The 16,120-nt window shown below is 40.1% G+C and overlaps 1 protein-coding gene across 1 annotated transcript in view; it reads left to right on the forward strand.

The window, feature by feature from the left end:
- LOC128235741 (mucin-4-like) overlaps positions 1 to 16,120 on the forward strand; it is a 76,300-nt gene that overhangs the window by 7,984 nt on the left and 52,196 nt on the right. Inside the window, exons 2-7 of the mRNA XM_052950542.1 lie at positions 1,405 to 1,468; positions 1,872 to 2,048; positions 2,964 to 3,140; positions 5,802 to 10,622; positions 11,068 to 11,568; positions 15,472 to 15,651. Coding sequence (XP_052806502.1) covers positions 1,411 to 1,468; positions 1,872 to 2,048; positions 2,964 to 3,140; positions 5,802 to 10,622; positions 11,068 to 11,568; positions 15,472 to 15,651 — 5,914 coding nt within the window. The 5' untranslated portion in view covers positions 1,405 to 1,410. The remainder of the gene's footprint in view (positions 1 to 1,404; positions 1,469 to 1,871; positions 2,049 to 2,963; positions 3,141 to 5,801; positions 10,623 to 11,067; positions 11,569 to 15,471; positions 15,652 to 16,120) is intronic.

Raw genomic sequence — 16,120 nt, forward strand, 5'->3', positions numbered from 1 at the left:
TATACACACAGTTGGATACCTTCTTTTAGGAGGAAACGAAACCAATGAAATCAACAGTAATAACGCTCAAAAAGAAACGTCATTAAACCTTTGATTAAAAACTGAACTACTGTCATTGCCATATACCGTCTATAAGGCGTTATATTTATTTATTATGCGCAAATATTTTCTTCATTAAAACAGGGCGTCTTTGTTAAATATCAGGTTGCCGAAATGTTCACATAGAAAACTTGAATGTTGATGGCATGACAATAAAGGGAATGGTATTACCTAGGTAATTAATATCCCCGTAAAAGGTCGTAAAAACCTCCATTTACACTTTTTATGAAGTCAAGTAGATCTTTATATAACTATATATCGTAATAACTATCGTTTTGAAAAGGCCTTTGGGTAAAATTGTATGAAATAATACGGTGAACGCTGACATGCAATACTTTACTTTTAAAAGTTTATAAAGATACTTCATAATTTCAACAATTTACCCTCGCGTTGCTTATGTTTGTTGAAATCTTTAATACATGGTTTAACAGTGTCATTGTCTTCGAGAATTTGCAAAATTGTAATTTTATTTTAATTAAACTAAAGGACGTAATTATATTCTCTAAAAATGCGATTCTTTTATATACTTAAGGCCACTGCAAATTAATCATGTGTTCGTCGGATTTGCCGCACCTACAAATCAAATTGCTGTCAAGGCGAAACGAAAACATCTTAATTCAACCACCTGCACTTACTATAATGACCGGTGTCACATTTGCAGATTTGTTTGATACTGCCTCAATTATATTGTCCCACAATTCAATCCATAGCGTCTTATTCAAGACATGTTTTCTGTGTAATTAACATTTCTTCTGTCATGTCAAAGTCACAACAATTTTACCATGTGCTTCAAGAGGTTAACAATTAGACCTGACCCAATATTTGGAAAAAAACTCAGATGATGAATTACTCTTCCGAATTTAAAAATGTTTTTTTTTGTGATAGTAAGTTAAATTAGTACGGAATGAATTCAATAGCTGTTCTTTTTGGTCTTTGAATAATTCAACGTTACTGTGAGGAATGTATAACTGGGAACGTTTTTTTGCAATTATAAAGTATTTCTTGATATAATTGTATGATAATTTTGGCAAACTTTTGACTTTTTTAATTTTCGTATTGCGCTCGCATCTGATTTGCTTTATATTTCAAAAAAGATTTTTGCTGGCTCGCTATTACTTCTTTCGGGCAAAATCCTTAGAACAAATGCACATTATTGTGGCCTTTATATATTATAGCAAACGGGTTCCAGGACTGAGGCACTGCGGACATTTTATAAACAATTTAATGCATTTGTATAGCTTTTGGTCTTAACACAGTCCCAAAAAAACTTAAATACTCGTCATGTATTTTGTTCTATATTCACAGTAAACCATGGGGAAGATCCCGGTAATACTGCTTCTTTGTTTGTTTTACCCGGCAACATGTGAAGGTAAGGATAACTATGGAGTTTTTATCAGTTAAAAGTTAACAAGTAGAAATGAATTTTTACATTGACCGAGTCATCTACTTCGGACACAGTGATATAAGATAATAGGACAAATAACAATTGTTTGGAAAACTGCCAAACAATTCTTAGTGTTAGTAACGCTTTTAGCTATACAGCATCACTTTTTGAACTTAAATATGAAAAAGTGATCTGATCGTTTGTCATCAGTCTTGTTGTATGATTGGTTTCCAGACATTTACCCAACAATTGCCTCATTCCACAAGACTAAAAAATATAATAAAAGTTGTCAAAATTGTCAATATGTCAGCTTTAAATACTTAACAATTACTTTTGCAAGTATATATATGAAACGGAAGAGGTACAATGTACAAAATATTTTTTTCAGAGGAAATGTGTAATGTGACCACTGTAGCCAATACATCTGTAAACACGAACCAGACTACCGTATCGTCCAACAAGACTATTACGTATACCTGTAACGCTGATTACCAACACATTGCTGGTGACCTTACAAGAACGTGCTATAACGGCTCATTTGATGGCACGGAACCAACGTGTGAAGGTGCCATTCTATCTCATGACTGTTGCTAAATAACCAAACATGAAACAAAATATTCATTTCAATGCGTGATACTTTTAATAATCCTGAACTACCGAAAACAGTCCATAGTGTCAGAGAAATGGAAGACGGACGCACGCACTGCCGAGGCTGGTTTTCTCTGACATTTTGGACAGTTAACTTTAAACATGATATATTTTACAACGATTGTGAAGAAAGCTATGTTAGCTTATACTAAGTCACTCTCGTTGGCACGATGTTGCACAAGAGTGTGATCTTGTGTGGACAGTTTAAGGCGATGCACGTATTTTTAAAATGGAAGCACAGATTTCTTTTAGATTTAGATCGTGAATGTCATGGGCCCATTTTCAGTTGATTGAAATTAAGAAGGCCCAGTAAACTGTCATTATTTATCAAAATATAGAATAGAAATATTTCTGACCGATTTCATCAATTGTTATCGGAATAACCATCAGAAAGGGGCTGTCATGCTTTATAGATTTAAAACATTATGCATTTTAATACTATTTACTATCTGACTGTTGATGATTGTTGTGCAGCGTCTTCAACTGAGCCACGTAAATTAGTGCATATACCGATGTCAATTATCGATTTAATTGGAAATTAAGGTCATAAAAGAAGATGTACCCTGATCATAAATACAGAGAGGCGAAGCCATTGAATGCAAATTAAGAATTTTGCAAACTGAAAACAGTGAGAAGGTCCGTATATTTGATTAGTGGTCACGAAGTTGGACAAGAGGGTTTTCTCCGGGTACTCAGGTTTCCCCCACAACAAAAATGTGTCAAAATTATCAATATGTCAGCTTTAAATACTTAACAATTACTTTTGCAAGTAAATATGAAACGGAAGAGGTACAATGTATTACTTTTCATTAAACAAAATATTTTTTTTCAGTGAAAATGTGTAATGTGACCACTGTAGCCAATGCATCTGTAAACACGAACCAGACTACCGTATCGTCCAACGAGACTGTTACGTATACCTGTAACGCTGATTACCAACACATTGCTGGTGACCTTACAAGAACGTGCTATAACGGCTCATTTGATGGCACGGAACCAACGTGTGAAGGTGCCATTCTATCTCATGACTGTTGCTAAATAACCAAACATGAAACAAAATATTCATTTCAATGCGTGATACTTTTAATAATCCTGAACTACCGAAAACAGTCCATAGTGTCAGAGAAATGGAAGACGGACACACGTACTGCCGAGTCTGTTTTTCTCTGACACTTTGGACAGTTTAAGGCGATGCACGTACTTTTAAAACACCGATTTTTAGATCGTGAATGTCATGGCCCTATTTTCAGCCGACCGAAATTAAGAAAACTCAGCAAAATTCCATTACTTATCAAAATATAAAATAAAAATGTTTCTGACCGATTCATCAATTGTTATCGGAATAACCATCAGAAAGGGGCTGTCATGCTTTATAGATTTAAAACATTATGCATTTTAATACTATTTACTATCTGACTGTTGATGATTGTTGTTTGTACAAATACATGAAAACAATTACTCAATTTGATTTTTTTTTCAATATGTTCATGACTATTTTGAACATTAGTTTGGTTTCAGTTTAAGATTTTAAAACTTTGTAATGCACATGAGTCAAGCCCCTAAATAGTTGCTTTGACCCTTCTTTACACAATGAAACTCATCTAGTTTTAACATTATATATGTTACAGCGATTGTGAAGAACGTTACGATAACTTATACTTAGACACTCTCGTTTGTAAGATATTGCGCGAGATGATTTTGTGGTGGTGGGGGGGGGGGGGGTGAACCAGAGTACTCGTAGAACCCCCACTTGTCCGGTTTTGTGATTAGTGGTCACGAAGTCGGCCAAGAGGGTTTTCTCCGGGTACTCCGGTTTCCCCCACAACAAAAAACTACACTCTCGCGTAACTGATTTCTTTTTATTATACTTCTAATAGAGGGGAAAAGAGACAATAATATTGGTGATTAAACCGTTACCATTTAGAAAAAGCTAATTCAGTGACTGATAATTTGGTATCACATATTTTATACACTTGTATCACAGGGGACAGACGCAAACTAGTTTTTGTTTTCTTAGCCTATATATACTTTATACACATAAAGGGAAACACAGGCAAATTAACAAAACATATTAAGATGTAAATGAAAGTCCCCTGTGGTTCGTATGTGTTACCTTGGAATAACAACACTGGAAGACAGCATTTCTTTCAATTATTTCTGTCATTTTCTATTAACAATTCGTTCATTTGCTTTGCAAAATGCATTATTTAGAATTTATTTTTATGTTTAAATGAACAAATATTTTTTTACCAAAACCGAAAATCCACTTTGTTTGTACTGGAGACAAACAATCTCGCGGAATAAAAAGGTCGTTTCCGCAACTATAATATTATAATATTACAAAAGCAGTTTTTATCATTTTTGGCTCGAAAACCATTTGCCTTTTTTACAGAAGTATCTTTATCTGTCAACAGTGTATTTCCGCTTGAAAGAAATATATATTTGAATTTTAGTAAGCAAGAAATTAATCTTTGGCACATTTCAATATTTTATTTAATAGCTTTCTCATGTGAACATATATCATCAGGAAGCCACAAGTTATTGTTGATTAGATAGTCTGTTTCACAAAAACATATTACCGAAAACACTTCTACATAAAAACGCCTTTAACCCACTTTGGTATTAGTTAACACTTTATTATTTCAAAACTATTGTGAAATAAGTAACTGCATTGATTATACCTTACTTTTGTCTACAACGGTAAAATCCCATTACCCAAAAAAGATATATTTTGACTGTCGGAAACATTTGAAATATTTTTGACATGTGACCAAGCGAAAATTCACTGTCAGGTTATGATATTTATATAATATCGCTGGCGCTATGTAACGCGAGAGTGTAGTCTTGTGTTGTGGGGGAAACCGGAGTACCCGAAGAAAAACCCACTTGTCCGTCATTTCAGACTCACATGGTCTTATGGCAGGCCGGCAAAGAAAGATTGCCATTCTTAAAATAATAGACAGTTGGTAAAGATAAGGTGCATTACACAGTGCAATAATCTATATAGAGCACAAAAAGAACATTGAATGAGGTCCAATGCATGAATGACACACATGTGTTATTAAAATTGAAAATGGCTTACCCTATTGTTCTTGGTTCGAATGCAATACAATTTAAGGTACTTTTTTAAGTCACATTTAAGAAATACTTATAAAGTAAAGTGAACATAATTTTATGATCTAAGTTATAAAGAGCCTTAAGTCTTTAAAAAATTGCCAAAATGCATTACATTTCAACAAGTGAGATCAAGTGTTATTTTTCATGAGTGGCATAGCAAGGAACAAAATATTTACTTTTTGCTGGTTAAGTTAAGTAAACGACATTGCAACAAACTGTCATTCGTTTTATTTTAGGTCTGCCTTTAAATATTAAATTAATTGTAGCATTTTCAAAAATGTGTGCTAAAAACGTCATTGAAATTTAGTCACCGCCGTGTGCGCGCTGACGTTTGACTAAGGAATAAGTCCGAATAATTTCAAATTTCGAATTCAAAACAATGATAATTATCAAACTGATTTTCACTGTTCCAAACAGTATAATGTCATTTATATTTCATCGATGAATGTCTATCAATCAACGGAAAGAATGTAATAAAAATCGCCTTTGTTATGCTATTTTATAAAGCTTAAAATAATTTTGTTTTATAATTAAAATGCTAAAAATGTTCCAGAAACGTTGCCAACAACATCGTCAACAACAGCTGCCAATGTAACCGAGACTTCATCGTCTCCCTCAACAACGGCTGTCAATGCATCCGAGACTTCAACGTCTTCCTCAACAACGGCTGTCAATGTCACCGAGATTTCAACGCCTTCCTCAACAACGGCTGTCAATGCAACCGAGTCTTCAACGCCTTTCTCAACAACGGCTGTCAATGTCACCGAGTCTTCAACGCCTTTCTCAACAACGGCTGTCAATGTCACCGAGTCTTCAACGCCTTCCTCAACAACGGCTGTCAATGCAACCGAGTCTTCAACGCCTTCCTCAACAACGGCTGTCAATGCAACCGAGTCTTCAACGCCTTCCTCAACAACGGCTGTCAATGCAACCGAGTCTTCAACGCCTTCCTCAACAACGGCTGTCAATGTCACCGAGTCTTCAACGCCTCCCTCAACAACGGCTGTCAATGTCACCGAGTCTTCAACGCCTCCCTCAACAACGGCTGTCAATGCAACCGAGACTTCAACGCCTCCCTCAACAACGGCAGTCAATGCAACCGAGTCTTCATCGCCTTCCTCAACAACGGCTGTCAATGTAACCGAGTCTTCATCGCCTTCCTCAACAACGGCTGTCAATGTAACCGAGTCTTCATCGCCTCCCTCAACAACGGCTGTCAATGTAACCGAGTCTTCATCGCCTCCCTCAACAACGGCTGTCAATGCAACCGAGTCTTCATCGCCTCCCTCAACAACGGCTGTCAATGCAACCGAGTCTTCATCGCCTCCCTCAACAACGGCTGTCAATGCAACCGAATCTCCATCGCCTTCCTCAACAACGGCTGTCAATGCAACCGAGTCTTCAACGCCTTCATCAACAACGGCTGTCAATGCAACCGAGTCTTCAACGCCTCCCTCAACAACGGCTGTCAATGTAACCGAGTCTTCAACGCCTCCCTCAACAACGGCTGTCAATGCAACCGAGTCTTCAACGCCTTCCTCAACAACGGCTGTCAATGTAACCGAGTCTTCAACGCCTCCCTCAACAACGGCTGTCAATGCAACCGAGTCTTCAACGCCTTCCTCAACAACGGCTGTCAATGCAACCGAGTCTTCAACGCCTTCCTCAACAACGGCTGTCAATGCAACCGAGTCTTCAACGCCATCCTCAACAACGGCTGTCAATATAACCGAGTCTTCAACGCCATCCTCAACAACGGCTGTCAATGTAACCGAGTCTTCAACGCCTTCCCCAACAACGGCTGGCAATGTAACCGAGTCTTCAACGCCTTCCTCAACAACGGCTGTCAATGTAACCGAGTCTGCATCGCCTGTCTCAACGACGGCTGTCAATGTAACCGAGTCTTCAACGCCTGTCTCAACGACGGCTGGCAATGTAACCGAGTCCTCAACGCCTGTCTCAACGACGGCTGCGAATGTAACCGAGTCCTCAACGCCTGTCTCAACAACGGCTGTGAATGTAATCGAGTCTTCAACGCCTTCCTCAACAACGGCTGCGAATGTAACCGAGTCTTCATCGCCTTCCTCAACAACGGCTGCGAATGAAACCGAGTCTTCATCGCCTTCCTCAACAACGGCTGTCAATGTAACCGAGTCTTCAACGCCTTCCTCAACAACGGCTGTAAATGAAACCGAGTCTTCATCGCCTCCCTCAACAACGGCTGTCAATTCAACGGAGTCTTCATCGCCTCCGTCAACAACTGCTGTCAATGCAACGGAGTCTTCATCGCCTCCCTCAACAACGGCTTTCAATGCAACGGAGTCTTCATCGCCTTCCTCAACAACGGCTGTCAATGTAACCGAGTTTTCATCGCCTTCCTTAACAACGGCTGTCAATGCAACGGAGTCTTCATCGCCTCCCTCAACAACGGCTGTCAATGCAACGGAGTCTTCATCGCCTCCCTCAACAACGGCTTTCAATGTGACCGAGTCTTCATCGCCTCCCTCAACAACGGCTGTCAATGCAACCGAGACTTCATCGCCTTCCTCAACAACGGCTGGCAATGTAACCGAGTCTGCATCGCCTGTCTCAACGACGGCTGGCAATGTAACCGAGTCTTCAACGCCTGTCTCAACGACGGCTGGCAACGTGACCGAGTCTTCATCGCCTCCCTCAACAACGGCTGTCAATGCAACGGAGTCTTCATCGCCTCCCTCAACAACGGCTTTCAATGTGACCGAGTCTTCATCGCCTCCTTCAACAACGGCTGTCAATGCAACCGAGACTTCATCGCCTTCCTCAACAACGGCTGGCAATGTAACCGAGTCTGCATCGCCTGTCTCAACGACGGCTGGCAATGTAACCGAGTCTTCAACGCCTGTCTCAACGACGGCTGGCAATGTAACCGAGTCTTCAACGCCTGTCTCAACGACGGCTGTGAATGTAACCGAGTCTTCAACGCCTTCCTCAACAACGGCTGTGAATGTAACCGAGTCTTCAACGCCTTCCTCAACAACGGCTGCGAATGTAACCGAGTCTTCATCGCCTTCCTCAACAACGGCTGCGAATGAAACCGAGTCTTCATCGCCTTCCTCAACAACGGCTGTCAATGTCACCGAGTCTTCAACGCCTTCCACAACAACGGCTGTCAATGTCACCGAGTCTTCAACGCCTTCCTCAACAACGGCTGTCAATGAAACCGAGTCTTCATCGCCTCCCTCAACAACGGCTGTCAATTCAACGGAGTCTTCATCGCCTCCGTCAACAACGGCTGTCAATTCAACGGAGTCTTCATCGCCTCCCTCAACAACGGCTTTCAATGCAACGGAGTCTTCATCGCCTTCCTCAACAACGGCTGTCAATGTAACCGAGTTTTCATCGCCTTCCTTAACAACGGCTGTCAATGCAACGGAGTCTTCATCGCCTCCCTCAACAACGGCTGTCAATGCAACGGAGTCTTCATCGCCTCCCTCAACAACGGCTTTCAATGTGACCGAGTCTTCATCGCCTCCCTCAACAACGGCTGTCAATGCAACCGAGTCTTCATCGCCTTCCTCAACAACGGCTGTCAATGTAACCGAGACTTCATCGCCTTCCTCAACAACGGCAGTCAATGCAACCGAGACTTCATCGCCTCCCTCAACAACGGCTGTCAAGGCCACCGAGTCTTCATCGCCTCCCTCAACAACGGCTGTCAATGTAACCGAGTCTTCAACGCCTTCCTCAACAACGGCTGTCAATGTAACCGAGTCTTCAACGCCTTCCTCAACAACGGCTGTCAATGTAACCGAGTCTTCATCGCCTTCTTCAACAACGGCTGTCAATGTAACCGAGTCTTCATCGCCTCCCTCAACAACGGCTGTCAATGTGCCTCCCTCAACAACGGCTGTCAATGTGACCGAGTCTTCATCGCCTCCCTCAACAACGGGTTTCAATGTGACCGAGTCTTCATCGCCTCCCTCAACAACGGCTGTCAACGTGACCGAGTCTTCATCGCCTCCCTCAACAACGGCTGTCAATGTGACCGAGTCTTCATCGCCTCCCTCAACAACGGCTGTCAATGTGACCGAGTCTTCATCGCCTCCCTCAACAACGGCTGTCAATGTGACCGAGTCTTCATCGCCTCCCTCAACAACGGCTGTCAATGTCACCGAGTCTTCAACGCCTTCCTCAACAACGGCTGTCAATGTGACCGAGTCTTCATTGCCTCCCTCAACAACGGCTTTCAATGTGACCGAGTCTTCATCGCCTCCCTCAACAACGGCTGTCAATGTGACCGAGTCTTCAACGCCTTCCTCAACAACGGCTGTCAATGTGACCGAGTCTTCAACGCCTTTCTCAACAACGGCTTTCAATGTGACCGAGTCTTCATCGTCTCCCTCAACAACGGCTGTCAATGCAACCGAGTCTTCAACGCCTTCCTCAACAACGGCTGTCAACGTGACCGAGTCTTCATCGCCTCCCTCAACAACGGCTGTCAATGCAACCGAGTCTTCGACGCTCGTCTCAACAACGGCTGTCAATGTAACCGAGTCTTCAACGCTTGTCTCAACAACGGCTGTCAATGTAACCGAGTCTTCAACGCCTTCCTCAACAACTGCTGTCAATGTAACAGAGTCTTCAATGCCTTCTTCAACAACGGCTGTCAATGTTACCGAGTCTGCGACGCCTTCCTCAACAACGGCTGTCAATGTAACCGAATCTTCATCGCCTCCCTCAACAACGGCTGTCAATGTAACTGAGACTTCATCGCCTTCCTCAACAACGGCTGTCAATGCAACCGAGTCTTCATCGCCTCCGTCAACAACGGCTGTCAATGCCACCGAGTCTTCATTGCCTCCCTCAACAACGGCTGTCAATGTAACCGAGTCTTCATCGCCTTCCTCAACAACGGCTGTCAATGTAACCGAGTCTTCATCGCCTCCCTCAACAACGGCTGTCAATGTAACTGAGTCTTCATCGCCTGTCTCAACAACGGCAGTCAATGTCACCGAGTCTTCAACGCCTTCCTCAACAACGGCTGTCAATGTCACCGAGTCTTCAACGCCTTCCTCAACAACGGCTGTCAATGTTACCGAGTCTTCAACGCCTTCCTCAACAACGGCTGTCAATGCAACCGAGTCTTCAACGCCTTCCTCAACAACGGTTGTCAATGCAACCGAGTCTTCAACCCCTCCCTCAACAACGGCTGTCAATGTAACCGAGATTTCAACGCCTTCCTCAACAACGGCTGTCAATGCAACCGAGTCTTCAACGCCTCCCTCAACAACGGCTGTCAATGTAACCGAGTCTTCAACGCCTTCCCCAACAACGGACAATGCAACTGCTAATTCAACCACAGTCACAACCACCTTCATAACAACGTCTCCAATAAGTATGTTTCCCTATTTGGAGGAGTTGAATTGGTAAAGCTAGCAATAGGTTACATTGTTTATTTATACAAACGCATTTTATGGTCCTTCTCCATGTACACTGAAGTAAGCCTGGTTTGTTTTTGAGTCTTGTTCTCAGAATAGGATATGATATCTGTAATTAAACTTGTGATGCTACTGGCCGTTATTTCGCAAAACAACCTTAGTCTTGTCTCAAATAAGACGAATATTTGAACATTGTACATGATGTTAAAAGAAAGGAAATACATTATGGTTGTTTTATTTGTATTTTGTAGAATTCTAATGGGATAATTATTTTACGATATGTAAAAAACGCCATTAAATATGTATAAGACAAATTGATTGCACTTTTATCCGGACACTTAAGTATCTATTCAACTTCAGAAACTTGATACCTTTATAGCTTAAGCTCTGTTTTAACTATAGACACAACGGAGCAGCGTTCTACACCTGTGTCCACCGCAGCACCTACAACTGGGGACACTACAGCACCTACAACTGGGGACACCGCATCGCCAACATCTGGGTCCACCGCATCGCCTACAAGTGGGTCCACTGCAGCGCCTACATCTGGGTCCACCGGAGCGTCTACAACTGGGTCCACTGAAGCGCCTACAAATGGGTCCACCGCAGCGCCCACATCTGGGTCCACCGAAGCGCCGACAACTGGGTCCACAACTGGGTCCACCGCAGCACCTACTAATGGGTCCACCGCAGCGCCTACATCTGGGTCCACCGAAGCGCCTACAACTGAATCCACCGCAGCGTCTACAACTGGGTCCACCAAAGCGCCTACATCTGGGTCCACCGAAGCGCCTACAACTGGGTCAACCGAAACGCCTACAACTGGGTCCACCGCAGCGCCTACTTTTTCGTCCACCGCATCGCCTACAACTGGGTCCACCGCAGCGCCTACAACATCACCAGGTAGGAGACAATTTGGTCAGAAGCTGTATGTTTATACACTATTGATTGCATGTGAACGTGCAAGTGTAAAAATAAGATTAGCTATTTTTATAGGTGTATGTTAGGTTTACGGTATTTATACGTTTTGGTGTGTCGTTCAGTGTCGCTTGTTTCCTTACAATGTGCCATGAAAAAAGCCTTTATGCATACCAAGTCTAGCGTACCATTGTCGTGAGTGCCAAATGCAAGAACCTTAACCAAAAGCAAATCCGTATTTTTTATATTTATCTTAATAATTGAACAGGCATATTCTCAAATTAAAAGTGATATCAAGTATATTGTGTAAATGTTACCTCTCAAATTACAACTTGCCGAGTATTTGAACCTTACATAACTTTCTTATGTTTGGAATATCATAAACAAACCGTGTTACTCGTGAATTATTTCAAGAGTTATAGTCCCATAAAACACAACATAATTGGATTGTCAACTACGCTACTTTGCGAACGGACATCATTGAGTCAACAACTCATTTTTGTGTTACATTTACTTCCATACATCGCCATTGCTTGTAAAAATATTGATCTTTGTCAGGAAGAACTTTAAACTTCTTTTAAACTGCATTTTCCCTGTTTAAATGATGTACAAAAATCTTGTGTTTTTACATATGGAGAATGTTTAATGCACGGTATGTACTGACGATACCCTTTTAGCTGCACTCTCACAGATTTACCATTTTTACAACTTTTTATTTTTTTGTCTTGGAAAGAGCAAATATTTGCGTAATCATCTGCAAACCAATGATATAAGTTTGCTGACAAAAAACAACAGATTTAAGATTTTCATATTTTCGTTCGAAAATAATGTTTTATGGCTAAATAAGAAAAATGCATAAAACAACCATTTTTTAACTTAAATATGAAAATCTGCGGGTTTTTTTGTTAGCAGTCTTATATATCTGGTTTCCATGGATTTTCGCAAAAATTGGCTCATTCCAAACAAAATTAAGAAAAAGTTGTAAAAATGGTCTATTTGTAAAAGTGCAGCTTTAAGAGTGGGTATGCTGAGTAAGCGCTAACAAGCGTTTGAGTAAGCGAAAGAGCTGATTTTGCAGATCCAATCTTGGCATTACGCCACTGCATCACGTTTGTAACGAAAATTTAATCAGATTGTGATTATTTCAGTTGAATATATTTGCTCTGGTTCTACATAGCATTTTTTCCAAAGAAGAACACATTTCTATGTCGTTTTTAGACTATCTGCGCATGCGCGGAGGTAGTCTTAAGACCGCAAAATCCGAAGAACTACTTCTATTCATGTCGTTTTAACCCATTTTTTGTGTCAATAAGCTCTATATTTAGCAGAATGACGTCGAAATCATAAAAATAGATAAGTTGTATTGTGGTCCGAGTATCAGTTCTTGCTTGTTCGGCTATTTCAGTGTTGTATTTCTGTATACCCCCCCCCCCCGCGTTCTATATTGAGATCGCTTTATTTATCAGATTTATGTGGGTAAAAATAATGGAGCCTCTGGTAGGAAGGTTACATACTGATATACACTCTGATTTAGCCCAAGATGTTCCAGAAATTATTACCGACCGCAAGTGTCCGATCACCTGCAGGGTTTGTTATTATAACCTGGCGTGACCCTGAAACACGCTTATTTGTAATGGTGTATTTTCGATATTACTTTCATGAGATAAGAAATGAAAATGATTGTCTGAATGTCAAAATAGTTGTATCTCAGGTTTTGCATTACTAATGCTTCAAATACTAAGATTTGCCTACTATACAATAACAAATACTATTCATTTTATGACTTTTAAGCGTATACTTTTCTAATAAGATTTTTTTTGCATAAAAGCTTCGTTCTGGTGTATTCTTGGCATAGTTTTAGCTTTCAATTTATATTAGCACACATGTCCTGATACGACAGTGACTGAGTGGGTTATGCATACGTTTGGTGATGCAAAGTAGTTCGGATTAAACCTGTAAAACATCCAAACAGTGCGAAGCATTCATAAACAGCACTAGAACTATTTCTACAAGGATACTTACATAAAACATTAATAATTAATGATAAATTAAACTTGAAAAAAACCCACTATCATATTCTCATTCTCAGAACAGACAATTTCCGGTTATCTAATATAGCTTTCTACATACATTAACTGACCGATATTCTAAAAATAGTTTCTACTTACATCAACTGACCACATGTTTGTCCTCACCGCGGGAAAACGACAATCAGATAAGCTCTGCATTTTGAAAGGAATTATTGCTAAAGTTGTTCGTCAAATAAAATTATTTTCCATAAACGATTTAAACGTGAATGTGCATAAAACTTGCCTATCGTATAATATCTAATCAAAGCACCAAAAAAAACATTAGATGCGATTGAAAGGGGCATGCATTATAACCTTAAATACATAGGGATGGGGGATACGTTGACTGAAGTGATACGCTGTGCGTTTTGAAAGGAATTATTGTTGAAGTTGTTTGTAAATGAAAGATTTTCCTCAAACAAAACGTGTATGTTTATAAAAGGAAATGATATATATGGTGTATTATACTTTTCTATCGTATGATATCTAATCAAAGCAACGGAAAACATTTAGAAACGATTGAAAGGGTGATGCATTGTAACCTTAAATACATGACTACATGGGGGATAACGACGATTGAAGTGAATTTACATAAACTAAATGACACCAGACGCCATAAAATAGATATAGATATGTTTGTTTCCCGCACAATGTGGGCACAAGGGATCTTGGCCTTCGGCACAGTTTTCACTTTTATCTATGTGCCCTTCACCCATTCCCCTTGTTCAAATAAAATTTACAACTATCACATATTTGCCCGCAGATAGTCTTTCAGCGCATTTGGGCTTTGATTTAAATACCTGTTTCAAGAGTCTGCAAACCTCAACTGTGGCAAACAAAAATATTCCAGCAGCAAAGTATAACTTAATCATAAGCCATTTATTATTATTTTTCTTCATTTAGAAACGATGTAATATAAGCACCGATTTTATAAAGACAGCAAGTTAGTTAGCGTATTACTTTTGCTGTAATTTTAAATAGTGAAATATTCTAAATGAACGTTAAATATGGTTCAAGTATATATTTGAAATCGCCGGTTTTAACTACGAAATATAAGTGTTAAGTAGTCTTACCCTAAGGATGGATACAGGCCTGTCAGTGTTTTCATTTCTTGCTGAATATTCACGATTGTGGGAATAAACTATCTACTATTATACCATTTCAACTTTATGGTGCTCACTTACAAGAGGCATGTTCAAACATTTGAACATCGATCATCTCATTTTGCATTTTTACTATGTAGAACCAAAGAATTGAATGATAAAAAGTTATCGCTCAAATTCTATATACTTTGGGGCTTGCCTCACTTATTTTTTTATTCATTTTGCATATCCACATCATTGTCATTGTTATGTGGTATGTTAAGGTTTTTACTGACATTTCATAAGAGGGCGGCATTCGGGGATACTTATCAAATTCAGCGATAGCTCTGGTTCGCATAGGTGATGGTTTTCACAGTTAAAACATAAACATTATATGTATTGTATTCACACACTCCACTTTTACCTGTGCATTTGTTTAAATATACGAATACAGAAATAATTTGCATATAACCTTTTCAACAGCTCGTATCGAAAACGAATAAACGTCAGAAATGTGTGTATTTCCGAATGTAGCAAGCGCCAGCAGATTAATAATGATTAATAATAAATAGCTATAAGGCCTTTATTGCGTATGTCTCATATTTTAAACTACGACCAACATTGGCTGGTCTGTCTCTTGTCAGACATTTAAAGCATTAAGCTTTGTACATCACTGGAACCAAACACCACATCAGCTATATAAGGGATATAACCTATTTTCCACGTACTCTTTTCAGTCACAGTATGTACAGTTCCAGCAGTAGAAAATGCAGTTAACCGACCATCAAATTCGCAGACTGTAGGAATCGGTGTAGATGTCACATTTGCCTGTAACAACGGTTATAAACTTGTTGGGAACAAAACCATTACTTGCCAAGCTGGCGGGATTTTCAATGGCACTCATCCGACTTGCACAAGTAAGGACTATATTTTGTTATGAATAATTTGTATATTATGAACATATTTGTTCGGCTAATTATATTTAGAAACTGTATATGAAATAATGTTAAATATGTATGTTGGTACAGATCATTTCGTTTATATATATTATACAAATACATAACCAGCTGCCTATTCTTGGCAGTTTAGACCTACTTATTGAACATTTAGATGCATTCCTTAACGACAATGCTATTGTTGTTCAGAACGATTCGAGTCAACACAATGACAACTGTCAAAACGGTTCACTTAAAGTCTCAGTCGAGCCAAAGGCTGCTATTTACTAAAGTGTAATAAACAAGTCAATTGTAACCACGCCCCCGGTCTTGGGAATAGCAAGGACTTTGATTTTCGGTCAAGCAACCCCGGGTAAAATTCCCGCCCTGCGGGGACGAACTGCTGGTAAAATCCCCTCCAAATGCCCCCGCACCATGGGACCCTAGGTAA

Source organism: Mya arenaria, chromosome 5 (assembly GCF_026914265.1).
Source record: "Mya arenaria isolate MELC-2E11 chromosome 5, ASM2691426v1".
Classification (NCBI taxonomy): Eukaryota; Metazoa; Mollusca; class Bivalvia; order Myida; family Myidae; genus Mya; species Mya arenaria.